General features: G+C 38.2%; 1 protein-coding gene across 2 annotated transcripts in view; it reads right to left on the bottom strand.

Annotated features, from left to right (window-relative positions):
- Positions 1-19689, bottom strand: part of DSCAM (DS cell adhesion molecule) — a 476243-nt gene that overhangs the window by 81984 nt on the left and 374570 nt on the right. For both annotated transcript variants that reach the window (XR_012621906.1, XM_074814395.1), the window contains exons 17-20: positions 13132-13372; positions 11322-11468; positions 9410-9565; positions 1075-1208 (exon numbers count right to left, since the gene is read on the bottom strand). Coding sequence is in view for 1 of the 2 variants with exons in the window: in XM_074814395.1 (XP_074670496.1) it covers positions 1075-1208; positions 9410-9565; positions 11322-11468; positions 13132-13372 (678 nt within the window). In the remaining variant the exon portion in view is untranslated. The remainder of the gene's footprint in view (positions 1-1074; positions 1209-9409; positions 9566-11321; positions 11469-13131; positions 13373-19689) is intronic.

Here is a 19689-nt window from a genome sequence, read left to right on the forward strand (position 1 = left end):
TTTGGATGTGACTAAGAAATTCTGCTTATAGTAGGACATATCAGTTTAAGCATAGCCATCAATGGACACATGTGCTTTGCCCCATCTGCCCTTGAATACCTGCAGAATTAGTTCCCTTGCTGTAAGACTGGGTTGGGTGAGACTGTGTCTGCCCGCAGGGTCCCATTCAGACATACCCTCAGGCCTTCCTCTCTCTCAGCCAGCTCTGAAAACAAGCCTGAGGCACTTTTGGAAATTTCCCTGTCAAACTCCTCCTACTTTTGGAACAATATTTTCCTTGTCTATTAAACTAAGATTGCACTTTGCAACTTGCAGTACTACTTTTGATGGGAAGTCCTGCTTAAAAAATAAATCAAAAACTTGAATGAAAACTAAATAAGTAATTTTTTTCAATGTACATTAAAATAAATATGCGTGGGTATTTACAAAGAGCAATTGGTCCTTGTGTTTAAAGATAGCTGGATTCCTTTGTGACTTAAGAGAGGGAGAAAGATAACTGATATTCAATTCAATTTTTCTCTTGTCACTTTCTCAGCATGTAGATCTAGAGTGGGCAAACACTCCGGGCATAAATAAGCTTATTCACAAGAAAATATGTTTGTTCATATGTCATTATGTTCTTCATAAGTCATTATGTTCCTTCACACATGAATAGTCAAGCCAAAAAGTCAGGAACTTAAGATGAACACTCATCTAAGTATGGGTATATAAATATATGTCTCCAGCTACAACAGGGCTCTTGCAGTTGGTTCTGTTAAAGGTAACTGAGTACCTTTAAAGAAAAAAAACCCCAACTTTAAAAATACTCAGTTTCAATTGTGAGTTTTGAAATTATTTCTAAGTCAGTGATCTGCAATAGATTTAAATGGTACAAAAGTTTGATAAGTGGGAAAAAACAAAACCAACTCTCAATTACTCCTATAGCTCCAGGATCTCTCTTCAACCTTGCTTAAGGTGAACAAATGTCAGGAAAAGAAGTGGCAAGGAGAACATCAAGCACTGAGTATCTGCAAACACACTGTTTCCGCCCCACAAGTCAGTGCTGCCAGTCTGCGGTCGCCCTGTGGGACTTACTGTGGGGTAGGGGTGTGAGCAGAAGACAGTGTATTTCCGAATGATGCCATTCAGCTTGAGGGGAGGGAGCCAGGAGACGAAGACGGTGGAGGCCGAAGCTGCAGCTGCTTTAACACCAGCAGGAGGACCTGGAACTGGAAAACCGATGTGTTAGAGTGGCCCAAGACAGACATTTGGTCATCCTAGTGTAACAGAGGAATAAAAAGGAAAAGGGGAGTGTGCCACTTTGGTAACCGTGCCCCTGTGGACCGAGATGGACACCCTGTGTTAGGAAGCAGCCTCTGCATTGCCCATGCCAGGAGAGAGGGTTTGGAGGGCTGTGGCCCCATCCCTAAGAGGGGAGAGGCTCTGCTTCAGAGGGCTCCAAAGCAGAAGCTGCCACTGATGGTTAAACTTTTGTGAAGTACCACCCCCAGCCTACATGCATGAAAATATGTTGGCTGTGGTCAGTGAAACCACCAAACAACATATTATTATAAATTGTCAATTCTGAACACATAACTCACACCAAATTATTATTCGCTGTATAAATAATACACATGTGAACAGTTTAATGGACATACACAGTAGAGCTGTGAATTTAATGAAGTGGAGAGCAAATGAGCACTGCCTGACATGACCCAGGTCTTGCTAATGGTGTGACACGTGAACAGATGTATGGCCACACAGTATCCTTATCCCCTGCCTTGCCTGCCAGAGCTCAGACCTCTATCTGACACTGCAGCATGTGAACACATATCTATTTTTCTAATTACAGCATCTATCTATATAAGCCATCGAAAACTGTCACAGAGAAAGAAGAAAAAAACACCTCCTCTCTAAAACCACATGGAAAAAACTTCAGCCAGGAAATGTTAAAATCTTGGTACATAATCTTAACTGTATCTCTTTGCATGTTTGCATTTTGAGAAAGGCTTTAATTTCATGAGCATATGTTATTTTTCAAACACACGTTACACTGTACAATGTTCTCCAACTTTGGAAACACTCATACTAATGTGAAAAAATTCCTGCATGCTACAATATCACATTACACATAAGCTTGTACTTAAACAAAATAGCAAGGCCTACATTTAACATCAGAATAAATTGTTTTAAAGTTTCCTGAAAAAACCACCTTTTATCAAGAGGAAAATATTTAAAACTATTTTTAAATGATCAAAATAAATAATTTGAAATATTTTTTAATACTGCATGCAGTGAATACTCATGTTAAATTGTTAAAATAGATACGTTGTATTACTCTCTGGTATACAGACCAGCAGAAGGAAAGTCATGAAGCCATATAGTTAAAGGTACAAAATTTTGCCTATAAAGAGAACCCAGTCTAAATTTGCTTGGCTTCAGATTGTAAAAAGCATATAACAAGAACTTCAATTTTATATCTGTACAGGTTCTACTGGAAGATGTAAGAAAACTGACAGGCAACCACTTAGTGCAACATTTCTGAATATGCATTTTCTATTTATAGTGTGGTGAGAAAGCTAATAAGGCATCAAGTAACAATGCCATGATTATAATTACATGCAAATCCAGCCCCTCACTGCAAAGGGTCTAATTCAGTTAGCAGTTCTATCCAATGCAGAGTAAATATTGATGCTTGACAGCATTCAACTTGTTATTTATACTCAGCTCATTAGAAATGCTATTTGCTCCCGCTGCTGAAGAGTGAAAGCTAGCTCTCCAGGGTAATTACTTAACCCACGGGAGGATTCCTTTACGGTTAGTAATGTTTTCTGGAAATCACTGCAAATAGATGTATGAGGTTAAAGTAATTTATTGTTAAATTAGGGTGTGATGTATAGGGACAGGTTCTGATGGTAATTGGTCATGGCTGTCAACTGTTGAGGGATTAACTCAGAATTCATCTAGCATTTTCCAGTCACTGGACATATGTGGAAAACATTACCTGTCATTGCACTGCTGTGTTATTGTTTGGTATACAGGCCAGCAGAAAGAGGGGCTAGAAAGAAAGTCAGTAAGCCCTATAGACAAATTTCTGAAGCTTTTCTAATCTAAGGCCACCTCATTGCAGAGGGGTTGGAATCAGGCAACAGTTTTTGCAGTGGTGCCAGAATTATTCTGAATGTTCATTTATTACTCCTCCTTTTCTACATTGTCTTTGTTTGCTGGGTTGTGCATGTGGAAATGACTGTGTGTGGGGAAGTGTTTATATTTCCTTAGGAGGAATTCTGCAGACTGTCATCTGATGCCTTACAGACCACTACTGTCCTCTGTCCAGAGGGTAAAGTCATTGTTCAAACTCATCCCCTGGACCTAAACAAGATTATTATGAGTTAGCTCAGCATTAACTGAAACATTTCTTACTAAATATGGGCTCCCTGAGTATCTGAAGAAGTTGTGGTGAAGGAATGTGGTGCCTTCCTTATCTTGGAGAGGAAAGATCCCAGTCTTGCTGTGCTAACTTCAGGTACTTTCTCTCATTGCCACTGCATCCCATAGACTTACTAGCTTCAGTCATCATGAGACAGCAGTATCAGGAGACCTGGGTTGTCTTATTGAATTCTCCATGGATCTTTATTTAGCACACTGATTTCCACAGATCCCAGCAAAGACAAGCTAAATGTGCACAATACCATAGTTGTTTTTTTTTTTTTCCCATGGTCACTGGGGCTAAAATAATGGTAAGATGGTGTAGGACAACCAGGGCTGAGCATAGAGAAGACAAGGACTGCTTCTAGACAGCTTTGCAACCTTCCAGAGAGCAGATTTGGCAAATTTAAGATCAAAGATGGCCTCATTCTCCAGCTAGCAAGACTTTGAAAGACACAGAAATAGCATGCTGCTTTCATTGAAGGAGAACACTTTGTATTCTTGACAGTGCAAGCGAAATGCTAACGCAGAGAAGGCAATTATACTGATATGACTAGTCCAGGAAACAGTATTTAGATGTGCCAGATAATGGGGGGGGAGCTCCAGGAACTTTCTCATTCCCCTTTTCATAAGCAGAGAGATTATCACCATTTTTCTTCACAGTACTGAACAGCAGGGAGGCAAATGCAGAGAGCACAGTGCATTTAAAAGTGGTATCACCAATATATCAGAAAACGAACCCTCCTCCGTAACAGGTTTTTAATTCTGCACTACGCAGGACTTTCCTATTGACTTCTACATTTATGAAAAACAAAACAAAATAAACTCCTGACTGCTGCCAGTAGTGTCTTTGTTCATATAGATATCCCACCTACAATTTAGACCTGTGCTAGCCAAAATACATTCATGTGTGCTGTCCACCCCTCATTCACTCTGAACTGGCATACTAATCACACCATTTCTATCAAATCCCGACAGCTTCACAAGGGGAACATTTATTATTTTGTACCTTTTTTTATTAATCAAAAAGATAAAATTGGAAATCTCTGACAATAGAAAAAAACACATTAAGGGGTCATTAAGGGCAATTTTCCATCATAGCGCCCAGGTGATGAACTGCACAGCAATCCTCACCAGCTGAACAAGCCGAAGGAGAGCTCTGCTCCAAAGAGTACTGAACGCTCACTTGATTGGATTTATGCTAATTCATTTTAGAATAAGTATAAAGCTTTGTCAGATGGTATCTGTACATCCATCTCTCTCATGCCAATCGCCAGGAAGCTTGGTGTCCAGAGAGAGAAAGGAGAGGAGGAAATCTCTCAGAATTCAGGCAGAGTCTTACAATGAGGCTGGCAAAGGGGTTTAGTGTTATTCCTCCTTCTTCCCTGCAGCTAGTCCCTGCTGCTCCCTTGCTGCAGCTTTCCCTTTGCTCTAAACACCAACCTCACTGGCAGAGGAGACCTGGAAGGACAGCACTGCTGCACCAAGCAAAGTCTTCTGTGATCTACAAACAGCGTTCTGCACATAGGAATGCATTTTCTCAAAAGAAACTGATACGAGAGAGAAACATGCATCCTCCTGCGTCACAGAAACCCCAGAGCAACCTCTGCTAGACACTCAATAAAAAGCAGCTGTGCCAGGCCAAACTGCTGGTTGCAGGAAGCTTTCCCTGGGAAGGGGCTCTGGGGGCTGTGTCCTCCGCTGTGTCAGTTCTGCCCAAGGTCAGAGGCCAATGGCCGAGGTGCTGTGACACATGTCGGGCTTGTCCGGGGAGCAAATTCATTGTCTCAACTATATTTTTCTCATTGTGCATTTGCAGCACAGAAACAGAGAGGGAATTTGTCACACCCCCCCCATCGCTACAAAATGGAGTAGCTTTTGAAACTGTACTTTGAACACAGAGAGGAAGAGAATTTGAAGAACTATAATTTTTTAGATTTAGTAAATTAAGTCCTCAGGTGAAGAGGAAAAGCAGCTTATTAGAAACTGTAAAGTGGAAAGGGTAGGGGACAAAACCACAATGAATTCCTAAAAGTTGGGCATTTCTGCTTGGCTTATTTTTCTGCCAGGAGGAACTTCACAAAGAGCAGTTTCTTTTTCTGAAGGCTAATAGGGGAAAAAAAAGCTAGACAAAACCCATAAATATGATCACATCGAAAGGAAAACTCATTTCCTATTATTTGCTAGAGCTGTTCCCATTTCCTAAGCTGATCAGCAGCAGTGTCTGACCTCTGGTGTCTAAAATCAGTATCAAACATTACAAGAAACTGAAGAATCAACTCATTTCATCCAGGCTGACTGATTCACTCCCTGGGTTACTCTTATTTTGCCCCATTTGAAATTTCAAGCCTGCTAAAGAAATTTTGGCCTGATGTCTCTAGGTGAACACCAACAGAGAAGTCACAGGAGGCCATGATCTAACTTTCAATGGCAGCAGTGAAATATGATGGAACACTGATTTTACAAAGAAAAGTTTCCCCTCATGTAAAAGAAATGGAAAAAGAAAAAGGCATTAATGGTGTGATATGGCCTCATAGTAATAATGATGTGGAGGGCTTGGCAGCCACCTAAAAATATCTCAGATTTACAGATTTTATTACAGGAGTGTGGAATATCTTGTGTCATAATTTTAGCCAGAGAAGGTCTGGGAGCAGAGATATAAAGTTTCCAGATCTACATTCTGTTAAGGTTGCAATTATTTTTATTATTTCACATGCCAAGCGAGTGTTCAAAGCAACTTTAGGGCAGGGTTTTTTTCAGGTGCACTGAAACTAGCCCTACTGAATAATCCTCTACAGGAGACTTTTCCTTAGAAAATTACAGAAGAAATGTCTGTTGTTCTGAAGAATGAAGCACCTGTTTGATGCATATAGTTTGGCAATGTGAATGTTCTTTTCCCATTTAATTTCCACAGCCTTAAGGATGTTTAGACCCAGGATTTGGTTTTGGCTTATGTTTAACTGCAAGCCTTTATATATTCTACTCTAGACTTTTATTGCTCTTAATAAAAAGTTGTGAAGCTGTAGCAAAACATGGAATCATTGTATTTTCTGGAACACCTTATAGTTTAGTTTTCTGGACAAAAGATTTAATGAGTGGAACCACTGCAAGGCATCAGAAAACATTTGAAAAGGTTAGTCACACTGCCTCGGGGTGAATTATTGCTGAGCTGCCAGGAAGATTAAAGATGAGAGATGAGCCTTTGCACGGCAGTCAAACAGGGTGTGAGTCTACGTGCTTCCCACATCTTAGGGCCTCTCTGATCTCAGAAAGGGAGATAGCAAAGGAGCCTCCAAGAACTATGGAGAAGCAAACTAGGGAGAGGTGGGTTAAGGGAAAAAAACCAAAACAACCCAAACCAGAAAAAAGGAAAAAAAAAAATATTTGGGGCTTCTGATGTTTCAGAACTGTTTCAAACTGGAGACAGGTCACAGGAGATGGATGAGTGTATGTGTTGGGGGAGGGAGCAATGGGCACACAAAGCTTTCAGATAGGAAATACTGTTATAAAGCAGCAAGTTATCCATTGCTCTCCCTGGTGAGGGGGGTGGAGGGAAGTACTCAACCCACTTTACAGCAAGAGAGATTGCATTATGGTGGATCCTAAACTGGTACAGGGTACTCGGGGAGGATTTGGAGTCCTCATCACTTCAAAATTTGGAGAAAAGGTTAGTAAATATCAGCGATGGCCGAGATGTATCTGATTGTCTTTAGAGCAGGGGAATGGTCTTGGTGAGGTGTCAGCAACCTTTCAAGAGCAGTACACCATGTTTTTGTTGTCCTTAGTGAGAGACAGAGGTAATGCTGGCACCACTTCTGCCATCTGATCGACTCCAAAAGCTGAAGAAACCTCACACAGAGACGTTATCTGCAAGGCAAATTTTGGTAGCTTGCATCTCCCATCGAGTTTTTAACTCAACAGAAACCAGTGCATGGCATTTCCAAACAGATGTTATGACCTTCTCCGGCATATGTGCCAAGAAGTGCTGACCCAGGAACCAGGGGTTGTCTCTATAGGTTGGCTTTTCAGGGATTTCTGGAAGAATGTTCCTTATTGTCCCCCGACATTGGACTGGCTGGCCAGCTTGATGCATAAGGCAGAAGACTGCAATGTTGATCAAAGGCATACATGAGCAAGCACATTCTTGCTGTCCTCAGGGGTCCTCTGACATGAACTGTATCTCACCAACACTAGCCTGTCCCTGAGTTCCTGGAGCAGTGTGGGACAATCCCATCTGCTGGTGGCTTAAGTCCCAGTCCCAAGGCTCTGGGGGGAGAGCCTTTGTGTTCAGAGGGCATTCAAGGAAAAGTTGCCATGCTGGAATCTACTTGACAAAAAGTAACCTGAAAATGCAGCAGATGATCTTACAGTTCTCTTATTTTTAGATTTTTCTTTGAAATAAAACCATCTACATCCAAGCAGCGGGTGTCTCAAGAGCATATGATTCAGGACTTAGGTGTTCCAAGGTAGTTGTTAAAGGCCTTTAGGTTGGGATCAGAATGACCTAACATTCAGTTAAGACACACAAGTTTATAGCTGAGCAAATTGTCCTTGACAGTTTCAGACTAGGTGTGGTAACTTGAGACAGTTTTAAACAGAGCCATTATTGCAAGCTGATGCAGGATCTCAGGGATACCTACATCTAGCAAGACCAGGAAGCAGACCTGCATTAACCAACATTGCCATATGCCTAAATTTCCTTACATTTCTCAACTATTACTCTTCTGCTGTTAATTCAACTTTGATCAAAGTAATGGAAAGTATTAAGCACATGGAAATAGAACAAAATAACTCATTTGATAATGTAAGAGAAAATTTTAGAAATCCAGTTTTCATTTATACTGCACTCCCTGGATACAACTACAGTTGAGGCCAGGTGACCTTACAATGTATGTAAATTTTAGAATGAGTCCCTTAATATTTTATTGGAAAAAATTAATAACATTTGTTAAGTATTTTTTTTTTATTGGCCAAAAAACACCAAACATTCATCAAGTCAGTTAATCTACTGAACCTACTCTCCTGGCACTACTGTAAATCTCATTACAAAAAAAAATTGACAAATATATTCATATATTCATGAATGACCAGCAAACTAGATAACTAATAAAGAAAAATCCATTGACTAATCTCCTTGAAAAAACATTGCATAACTCACAGGAGAATTTACCAATCAAACATTATTCAAGTAACTTTATTGTTAGGACCATGTGCATTTTTATTTCTTCCAAAAAGTTCTTGATCCAGATTTTCAAAAGTGTTTAGAGATCTAAAGATGTATTTTAACATCTCTTGAGGTTTTCAAGGCACTAAATGGGTTAGGGACAAACTCCCCCTGAATCTGAAATTCTAGTCTTTCAGAAATAGATCAGTATATGACATCCTACTGAGGCAACCTGAAGTGATTTTCATAGTTAAAGCTACAAGAAAGTGATTATGAAATCTCCTGTCTGTGTGTGTCTATGTGTGATTAAAAGTTTATTAAACTTTTAGCATTAGGACTTAAATTTTCCATGCTTTGGTCTATGAACAAAGGCAAGAGATTTTTGTTCTTCAGTTTGCTTTTGAGGGAAGAGGTGTTTGGAGGATTTTTATTTTTTATATATATATACTGAAAAAAATCTTCATATAAGCATATCAGTTATATAAAATCATCCCAGAATACTCTCTCCTCCTTTCCCCCTTTTCAATCACTTTGAAAGAATTAACTCAAACCCTCTCAAATAAGTTCCTGAAGTATTTGGAAAAAAAAAACAAAAGACAAACTTGCTCAGATCATTAGTGTTATGTACAAACTTCTGGCTCACCTGAACTGGAGTCTTGGAAACACTGATTGTTTTCAAAGCTGTGGGTGCATACTCCTTTCCATGCGGTCCTAACTCAAGACGTCCAGATAGAAATCTCACTCTGCATATTTGTGTATAATATTTACACTATTTTGAAAGCCTGAGGCATACAAACATTTCATGGAAGTGGGAATGGAAAACGTTTTACTCCTTACCATCTTCTTTAGTGCGGGTGAAAATTTGTTCACTTCTCACTCCATCTCCAGCTCGTGTAAAAGCCAACACCTGAATGCTGTAGTTCGTGTATTTTTCCAGGCCATCAAGCTCTAGTGATGGCTGTGTAGTAGTGACATTCTTTATCTCTCCTAGCTCTATAGAACAAAAAGTAGATTGAGTTATTGCCGAGTTCAGTCTTCTCCCAGCTATTGACACCTACTGTGGAAATCTCTGGGATTAAAGTTTACCAGAGAAATAATGCTTCATTATTATAAAACAGCAATGAATTATAATAAATTAAAATAAATTCATTTGTGTCCTGAATTCTTAGCATTCAAAACAGACCCAGTTTTAATTTTCAAACTTTTTTTTTTTCCAATTTTTTTTAAATACAGGGAAGAGAATTGAAAATTTCTAGAAGCAATAAGGTTTTTCATAAAGAATAGATTACAAGAAGAGATTATTGCAAAACATTCCCTAAAGCAAAAATGAGAAAGTCAGTTATCTTCATAAAGATTTTCTGGTTTTGAGAAAGACCATTTCTCATAATGAAAGCCAAGAAAAAGTCCCCTTTATTTTAAAATATGTAGCAAGTGCTGCTGCAAAGCACTTGATGGCAGTAATACCAGCTATCAATAGATTTAAACACAGTAAAGTAAGATTTACTTGCAGAAAGATGATGCACTTCATATGAATCTTTTTTGCAGCAAGCTAAGAAGTAAACCCCACACTGCAAAAAAGCTTTAAACATATTTAGGGCAGAAAATAAAGCTGAAGAAATGATGAAAATACAGTTTTAAGCACTGCATGAACATCATCTTTTTTCATCATATTGTAGGATGTCACATAGGAGCTTAGACGTCCACTGATAATATTCACACAGGGTCTGATCCAAAGACTACAGGTGTCAGTGAAAAAATTTAATTTTATGTCCATGTCTACATTTTTACGTATGCTTCTCATACATTTTTTATCTTTATTTCTAAATGTACAAAGGAATTGGTGGTTTATTTCCAAATATTTTTGACTCTTAAAATTACCAGCAGTAACAATGGGCCTCTGAGTTACACTTCCACTCCGAGTTCCCCTTGCCATACTAACAGAGGCCAGGATTTGCAAGACAGTTGCATATTAGAGTGAGCTATGATCCTGATGGATGAAAGCAGATGAAGGGAGACAGCTCATTGACCTAGACTTGTCAAAATTCAGCAGGGCAAATAGGAATAAAGGCATGTGCATCTCAAAACTAATATTTAATTTACAAGAAAGGTCCATACATAGCATTATCATCATGTGATAAATTGCAGATTAAGAAGGTATCTCTTTTCTCCTTTGATCATTTCACTCATTCTCTGCTTGGGAGTCTGTTTCCCTAGGACTTATGCTAGGAGTACAAAACATAAGCACAAAAGAAGAGGCTGGCATGAAAATAACAAGCCTTTTCCAAAAATGTTTCCTTCTTTTGCCCTCAGCCATGGAGATGAAATGTACCCTGTCAAAAAATAAGCAATAACCTCTCAAGTAGGCAACTAGATAAGCAAACAACTAACCAAACTAAAATAAGGTACAGGTTTGGGCAGGTATGTTCTAGGTTCATATCATCATTCTTTATAAAAGAAACCAGCTGGACTTTGTAACGGAGATGAAATGTGCTCAGGTGATTTTGGGTACTATGGTAGGTCTATGGAGTGTTGCAAACCCACAGCGGAAGCCTTCCCGAAGGGCCCCTCCAGGCAGCTTTGCAATGCCTGCTACACTGTTAAAGCTCTATGGAAAGTTACTTCCTCCACAGGTAGATCAAGCTTTCTCTAAACCAAAGAGAAAAGGAAGTACAATGCCTTCACTGCAGAGAGTAAATGATATAAAGGCCACATATGGCTTGTTACTTGATAATGGCTTGATTTCTCTCACCTCCATCCAAGAGATTGGCCCAGTAGATAACCCTGAATCCTTGCAGAATCCCATTCAGGGTTTCTTTCGCCAACGTTGACCAAGAAATAGAGATGGTTTCTGGTGATGTGGCAGTGGCTTGCACGTTCCCTGGAGGGCAACTGGGCACTGGAATAAGATATTCACCATTTTTAACTCAATGAATACAACTCAATGTATACCCTTTGGCTACCCTTTCAATTTTTATTGCTATCCCACCACTGGTTATTTAATTAGCAGTTACACACTGTTAACAATGCAAACCCATTATTCTTGCTACAATCCACATGTTTCTGCAAGTGCAGCTGATTTCCCTGGAATGACTTTTGATGTACTGCTTCCCCACTTGCTGACTAGTCTTTTAATAGGTCTTTTGTTGCTTCTTTTGAAAGAGAAATGTGTCCTAGTGCTGAAATATGCAGAATATTATGTAAGCAATTTAAATGCATTTTTTAAAGTTTGCAGCCAAATTGCCATCTTTCTGGACAATTCTAATGTCACTTTAAAACGGGGAGCCGAGGTGGGGGAGCGGCGCGTGGAGAGCAGGCACTTCTTTAAAAAATATTGGAAAAAATGTCCATAAAATATTTTCACTGACATTTAGAAAGATTGGAAAAAGTCAGCCAAATTTTCTATGGCCATTTAGTGTCAAAGCAATACAGCAGTTTTAGTATTTGGCATTGCTTTTAAAGCTCATGACATCCTTAACTCTGAGAGGGACCCAAAATGGAGTAACAACGAAAAAAAACCATTGCCAGGAAAAGTAAGCATGCCGGAATCTGAAAAAAAAAAACCCAACTATTTATTATATGAAAATATATGCATGTGTGAGTATACTGCCTTCTGAGGTCTTGCAGTGATCTGTCTAGGCCTAGAAATATTTAAAGTAAATAAAAACCACCAGTCTTCCATGAAGCGTATGCCTCAAAATTTGTATCTCTTGAGAATTTTAGATGTGTGCTACACCATTTACCCCATGTAAAAAGTCAGATTCCTAGCTGACACTGACTTCAGTACACTGATGCCAATTTACAGGAGATGAAAATCTAATCTACACTGTCCTTTAGGATTCTTATTTGCTTTTATACTCCTCTAAAACATTGTGCCTCTTTTTGGATATGAAATCATTCTCTTTTTCCACTAGAGGACTCCCTCTCATTGTTTGAGAAGTACTTTTTATGTAGTTTGGAAAAAAAAAATCTAAATTTTTCCTTGGATTAGACAGGTTGAATTTTGTCTGAAATAACAATGATTTCTCTCTCATCAGTTCGGATATCCTTGAAAAAAACACACATCTCTCTTTAGGCTCACAAGATAAGGGATTGTGCAGTACAAGAGCTCTAGGTTTCACAGCATTCAGTTGAAAACAAAGCCAATAAAATTAACAGTATCACTTCACCTTTCAGAGTTTTACTTCTTAGCATCTCAAAACTATGATGAAATCACTATGAAGGTATGATGAGATCACAAAATTTGCAAATATGTAAACACCAGAACAATAGGCTTCTTAATCAAAGCTATGGTCTTAGTCAATATCATTCATGGTAGGATATATCACATTAGTAGAGTTATATTTATATATCTGGATGATTCTGCATCTCTTGCAATGAAAACTGTATACACTTATTGGCCTGACCCTTCCCATCCATCTGTCTACTCCATCTAACACATGTAAAGTCTGGTCTTCTATTATCCCCACTATAATAGTCACTACTCAAGCAATAAATGTAACAATGTAAAAAGAAGAAAAAAAAAAAAAAAGTCCCATGATAGCTGTTTGCCAAGGACCTACCATCCTCGAGAGTAGTGGTGATGATTTCCTGAGAAGAAGGTCCTATTCCAGCCCGGTTACACGCCTGGACTACCATGCCATACTGGGTGAATTTTTTCAGGTTATTCAGCGTATAAACTTCACTGTCCCCAGTGGTATCAATACTGATGATGTTGAACTGAAAATTTCCCCCTGCACTGTATTCCCGATAACCTATCTGGTATCCACGAATAATTCCATTTTGCAAGTGCTTCTTGGGAGCCTAAACATAAAATGAAAGATTATGCATTAAGTACCTCTCTCCAAGTCAAGTCGTTCCCCTTAAAATTTTTAAAATATATACAAAGTCAACTTTTTTTTCCTACCAAATGCAAGTCTATTTCTAGGTAACAATTCAAAAATACTCCCTGCACGTGAAGTAATAACTTTTAACCATGATATATAAATTACAGGTGCAGTTTGTTCTAATTTGTGCATTCCTATGCTAAAAGAAAGACCTTTAAACATACACAGAAAAATCTGATAAGGAGATACTCTTGAGTTATAATTTGAATTTATAATGTTTTGTTCTTTTATCAGGTGAATCAATCAAAGCTGAGTTGATAAGGGTATATTTGCATTACAGGCCTACGATTCACTACTAATTGTGTTTTTGCCAGAAGCCCCTACCATTCACTTGCTAAATCTTTAGTAAGGCATTTATTGATCTGTTGAAGACAGTCACATAAGTGTATCCAGCTAGATGCATTAGGGAAATTTTACGCTGTTCTTTGAAATATGTTTCAGTTCATTCAGTGTGTAGTGTGGAAAGATGATTAGATAATGAGTGCTGAAGGCAATAATGAATTGAAAAGCAGGGATTTGCATACTGAATAGCTACAAAAACAAGGTGTACAATATCTGGCATTCAAGAATATGGACAGTACAAAATGGTTGGCCATAATGATGTACTGTATTTCTCAGTCACAGTGCAAGATTCCCTGTACTTGACTAGTGGAAATAATTTCTGTACTCTGCAATATAAAATGTAGTCTAGAGTAAAACAAGGATTGGTAACTCAGGGAATAAGCCCTTTATTGAAAGAAATACCTCTTAAAATTCCATTTAAATAGTATTGGACTAATTTCAATATGTGATAACGTTCCTGTCTGATTTTCTATGTATATGAAGTATAATTAGTATAAACATTTTAAGGCACAGTTTATAATCCATGGACAAAAAGCTCTTTCAAATCCTCCAAACCTCTTTCAAATTCCTACCAGATGCCCACAAGCTCATCCATTCCACTGACCCATGAAAAAGGTCTTTGTGATGCAGTTTATTGGCAATGAGTTAAAGCAGCAGAGGCAGCAATTTCTGTTGTTACTATATCCCATTAAATCTACTGAGGAACACATTCTCAGGAAAAATACTCTTTTTCTGCAACAGGATCTGTCTGTTTCAGTGAGTTTATAGTCCATGGGACTAAAGTCTCACTGGAGCTAATAAAACCCGCATGGGATATGCCTTTCATCCACTACCAGCAAATCATTGCTCTGCAAAAGACAGCACCCTCTCCGTATTTAAAATGTGTCACCGGATGGATCTGACTGATTGAATTATCTCTTCAGACACTTTATTTTTTTTCTCCCTCCTGCCTTCAGAAACAGAAACAAAACCTGAAGCAAGGGTATAATTTCCACTGTACTACTTCAGTTCCTCTGGTACTAACAAGCTCTCTGCAAGTGTGGTGCTGTCTGTTCAGATGTAGATGACTGAATTAGGGGATTCAGATCTTGAGCACCTTGTAAGGCACACTGCAGGGATTAGAACTGTGTTTTTGGAATCAAAATGTATAATAGTTTCCCGTTTGAATGTTTCTGTGTACTGTTGTCAAAAAACCCCACCAACTTTAGAAATATATAGGTCTTTTATTATCAAAACACTTTGTTTGCAAGTGTGTTACCTATTCTTAACAACTCCATGGCTTCATGAGCTTTAAATGACTGCAAAAGGTGTTTTTTTAAGCTGGACTGTGGGGTGGAAACTAAGGTCAGATTATTCTTTTTTTGTTAGAGCTGTTTCATTCCATCTGAGAAGAAAATAACTTTATCACATTAAAATAATTAAATAATTCAGGGTGAATTTTTTCATTAGTTGAAGGATCTCAAATCCTGTTACTAGCCGTAGCATTTTGCAGAGCTCATAGTTTTATAGGCATTGTCAGTGTCGATGAGAAGGGGCAAAAAGACTGAAGTAACATAATAGAAACCTTTCAAATTGACTAAAGGAGAAACAGTTTAGACAAAGCAGCAGACAACTCAAACAAGTGTTATTACAGGGAGAACTGCTTTCAGACAATGTTGCAGGTCACTGTCTCTTTTTAAAATGTGTATCAGTGTGGAGGCACCAGTTCAATCATGCCAGGAACCAGTTCTCCCCATCAGTGTTGGATTCCATCACACCTTGGCAAATCCTCAAAAGTCTGTGTGGAGCTTTCTTGTCTCAAACATTAGTATGTGTGCTGTTGCATATCTCAAGATCTAAAGCCTCTCCTAGTTAAAGGCTGGACTGGAACATTCCCATGAGTTACCACCAGTGGCTTTTGAACAAAGGTTTGCCACAAACAGACACTGCACATTGAAATCACAAGCAACATGCACAAAACACATACACCACATAATGTAGTGCATTTATTGTTTTGTGAATGGCATACACTCCCTACTGCCACATACAGCAACCATTAAAGATGTGTACACAATATACCAAAAGGCCTGCACTGTACACCAAGAAAAATTGAGCATACACCTTGTACATAATAGATTACAGACGCATATAGCACATATATTGGAACACATACATCATACTGTAAAACACATGGAACATAATGATAAAACTAAATCATACATTTACTATGCATTGAAATGTTCTCAGAGCAGGACTATAGTCAAAAATAGCCTCTTTGCTGGGAATTCTGCAATTATATTCTTTCTCATTTTGAATTGGAATAAAATGGCAAATTTTGCATTTTTCATGAAACATCTTTATAATTGTTTTAGGTCAAGGGAATTTTTTCTTTAAACAAAATATTAACATTTTACTTTTTTTTTCACTTTGAAACATTACACAATATGAAACAAGCTCAAAGTCACTTCAGAACAAAGCACTGAAATGTTCTGCTCCACAAAACGTCAAATGTTCCTTGTTAGTGCTATCTAAATGCTTCATTTTGGATTGACTTTTTACACAAATAAAACATATTTGATATACATGCCTTCTTTTGTATAGACACATTTTTGGCAGAGAATTCAGTGAAGCAATGTTTGTCCATGACTCTGTTCATGGGGAAAAATACTGTTAACCTTGTCAGTAGTCATAGAACATTATGAAAAAGTAAGTTTCAGTCCATGATCTTACTCCTTATCTCACAAAATCCAATATTTGTAAAAAAGGGTATCAATGACTTTTGTAAAGTATGACATTTTATAGTTGTGTGCTTGTGTATATGCATAAAGAGAAGGAATATTTCCCACACCTAAATTTAATGGGTTTGTTTACCTTGTAAATTACTACAAGAAAAAATAATGAATATTTTCATGCTCTTTTCTAAATGAGAATTCCTGTTTAATTCCTATTCTCTCTGCACTATTTTAAACTACCTAAAAGTGCTGATTAGCTAAAAATTCAATTTGAAACCCAATGTTCTATGTGGACACATAGAAATGGGATTAAATAGATCACAGACCTACAAAAGTTTGCTTAACTAGGATTTGCTAAAAGTGGGCTAAGAGAAACTTTAAAGGAAGATTAAGAACTGTAGAAAACTGCAGAAATAGAACTTAATAAAAGATGAAAGATAATTGACATGTTATTCTCTGGTCCTTTTGCTGTTATTGACATTGTCTGTATTTAAATGAGGTTTGCTAACTTTAAAGTATGGCTCTCAACACAATCCCTTTTATATAATGTTATCATAGATTTTCATGGCAAAAGCTCCACATGCCTCCAGAATAAAAATGACCAGGTTATTACTGAGTTTATTTTCTTCCTTTTTTGCCTCCATGACAATATAGGCTTGATTTCATGGGGTATTTCTTTATTCTTAAGTACTTTACATTGCACTATGTAATGAGTGCCTTCTGCACAGCAGTGCATTGTAGGGACCTACCCAAAAGTCAGGATTCAGCAAGGGACTGAACTATATTATGTCTGTTGGACTGTCTTAAAGTACCTTTTTGAATAATGGACTAAAACTGCTCTGGCCAGGAGAGAACTGCAATAATTCAAGGGAAGTAAATGGCTCACTCCTTGTTTGAGACTTCTTAATTAGGGGGACTTCTTATTCAGGAAATAATTCTTCTAGTAAAGGTAGGACTATACAAGCACTAACATTTCAGGAAGGCAGCTCAGTGACTTCACCTTTGTCTGCAAAGTTGCTTTGAGGTCAAGGAAGACAATTACGTTTCAACTACATCCAGCACCACAGAGAAACTTAGCACCCATCAGATGAGCTAAACTACCAGCAGATAAAGCAGTGACTGCAAATCAAGGCAAAGAGTTTTCAAAATGAGCACACAGGGGCTCGGCAGCACAAAGATCACAATAAGCAAAATTTCAGTGAAGTGCCAGTGGTGTCTTTTGCTGTCCATCTTTTCAATATGCAGACTTCCAGAGTTTCTGCTGCTTGCAAAACAGCACCTCTTGGGGTCTTGTGGTATGATGGGGCAATAGGCTACCTCAGGCTAGAGCCAGCAGCACCTTCCTAGAATTTTGCTAGAGGACACTGCTACAGTGCCTCTCGTGTTGCTTGACCACATCAGACTCTGCTGGTCAATAAATTAAAAGATTTAACAGATTTAACAAAGACTGGGTCTATAGGAACAATATCTTGAAGGTTCACAGCAGACTGGGTATTCACTGGAGTCTGGGTGTGCAGTCTGGCAGCGCAGTCCACAGCAGACTCCAAATCTCTAACCAGCATCTGCACAGTGAGTGTCACCAGGTCCACATGGTGGTCCAAAGTTCTGGGAGCATACACCCACCTTTCTTGATTTGGACATATGCTGCATCAGTACAGGCATTTCCAAGGTCACGGGTAGCTCACACTTTAAGCTCACTCCATTGTGAAAATCCATCTCTACACTCAGCTCAGGAGATTTGCTAGGGCAATGGAGTATATATTCACTATATAGCTCATTTCTGTGATAATGTTGTTATATTAGATACTGATCATTACTCAACAAGTATTCACAAATCAAATTCCAAACTTGATCTTGAGAATACTACTCCATCTGTTCTTTTGATATGCTTCTACTCCCCAAACAATACCTAGAGATAAGGACACTAAGTTGCACTTGAAGTGCCCTGGAAGTAAAAATTGAACCATATTTTAGACAATGTTATTGAAATGTAGGTGTGGGAATTTTGTTTGTCCTGTAGCTGCCTGCACACATCTGCATCTATAAAATTTAATGGCAAATCTTCAGAATCACAAATGGCAGCTATAAACTCCAGCAGTGAACCAATCGTGCCTATCTTCTCTTGTTGCTTTTGAAAATATCCCCCAAAGTGAACTTTAAAAAAGCAAGCAAAGCCTTTCAATCTGTCTACCCATACATCCATAAAAAGAAGTACATGCATAGAAGCTTGGAGGTTATAGATGACTAGATCTGATGGCAGTCACACTTCTTGAGTGCTCTAAAAAGAACAACCCATTAAGCATTTATTTCAGTTGTTGAGAACCACTGTACACTCTACATTGCTTCAATAGCTACTTCCTTTTCTCTACTGACTCTGTGTTGCATTTAAATCCATGCTTCATGCATGCCTTTTATAAGTACATTGTTGTGTTTCACTTCAGCCACCAGGTAAGCCTGTGGCTAGTGACCACATGCCTTTTGTTTTTGGAAACCATCAATGAAAACCAATGCTGACATAAATTTAAGATGTGGACGAGATCCAAGAATCAGCACTGTATTTGTGACCTGTCCATAAGGGGTCTGATAAAGATTACTGCTTTTGAAGCTTAATACTGAAATGTCTCATCGAAACAGAATTTTTAATGCACCCTTTTTAAAACACCAATGAACTACGCAAAAAATTCTGACAGCTGCGGTCCTTCTGTATGAGTTGGAAATATCAGTAGTTATACATCCACCTGCACTGTATGGAGATCATGCACTGTAGAAACCTGTCTTTTCAGGAACCATCTCAAAACTAACACAGGATCGTGCTGCTTAATTAGTGTATAAATAAAAAAAAAAAAAAAAGCAGCCCACAGTTATTTATACGATTAATAAGCGGCAGCTCACTCTTACTATCCTGACTTCCTGGATGGTCCATATCATCAGGCAAAATACACATTATCCACATTGGCAGGAGTAATTAACATCACTATAGAAATTAATAACTATTATGCCACCATTCTACTTCAGCACTTAATACTACATATTTCAGAATCTTAAATATATGGAATTATCAACACAATTTAGAAACTGCCATTCATATTGAGATTACACTCCTGTAATGAGATAGCTTTATTCTGTCCGCTAAAATGTACAAGCAGTATATAGCACAAAACCATTTAAAACATGGTTTAAG

The sequence above is a fragment of the Strix aluco genome, chromosome 2 (genome assembly GCF_031877795.1).
Source record: "Strix aluco isolate bStrAlu1 chromosome 2, bStrAlu1.hap1, whole genome shotgun sequence".
NCBI lineage: Eukaryota > Metazoa > Chordata > Aves > Strigiformes > Strigidae > Strix > Strix aluco.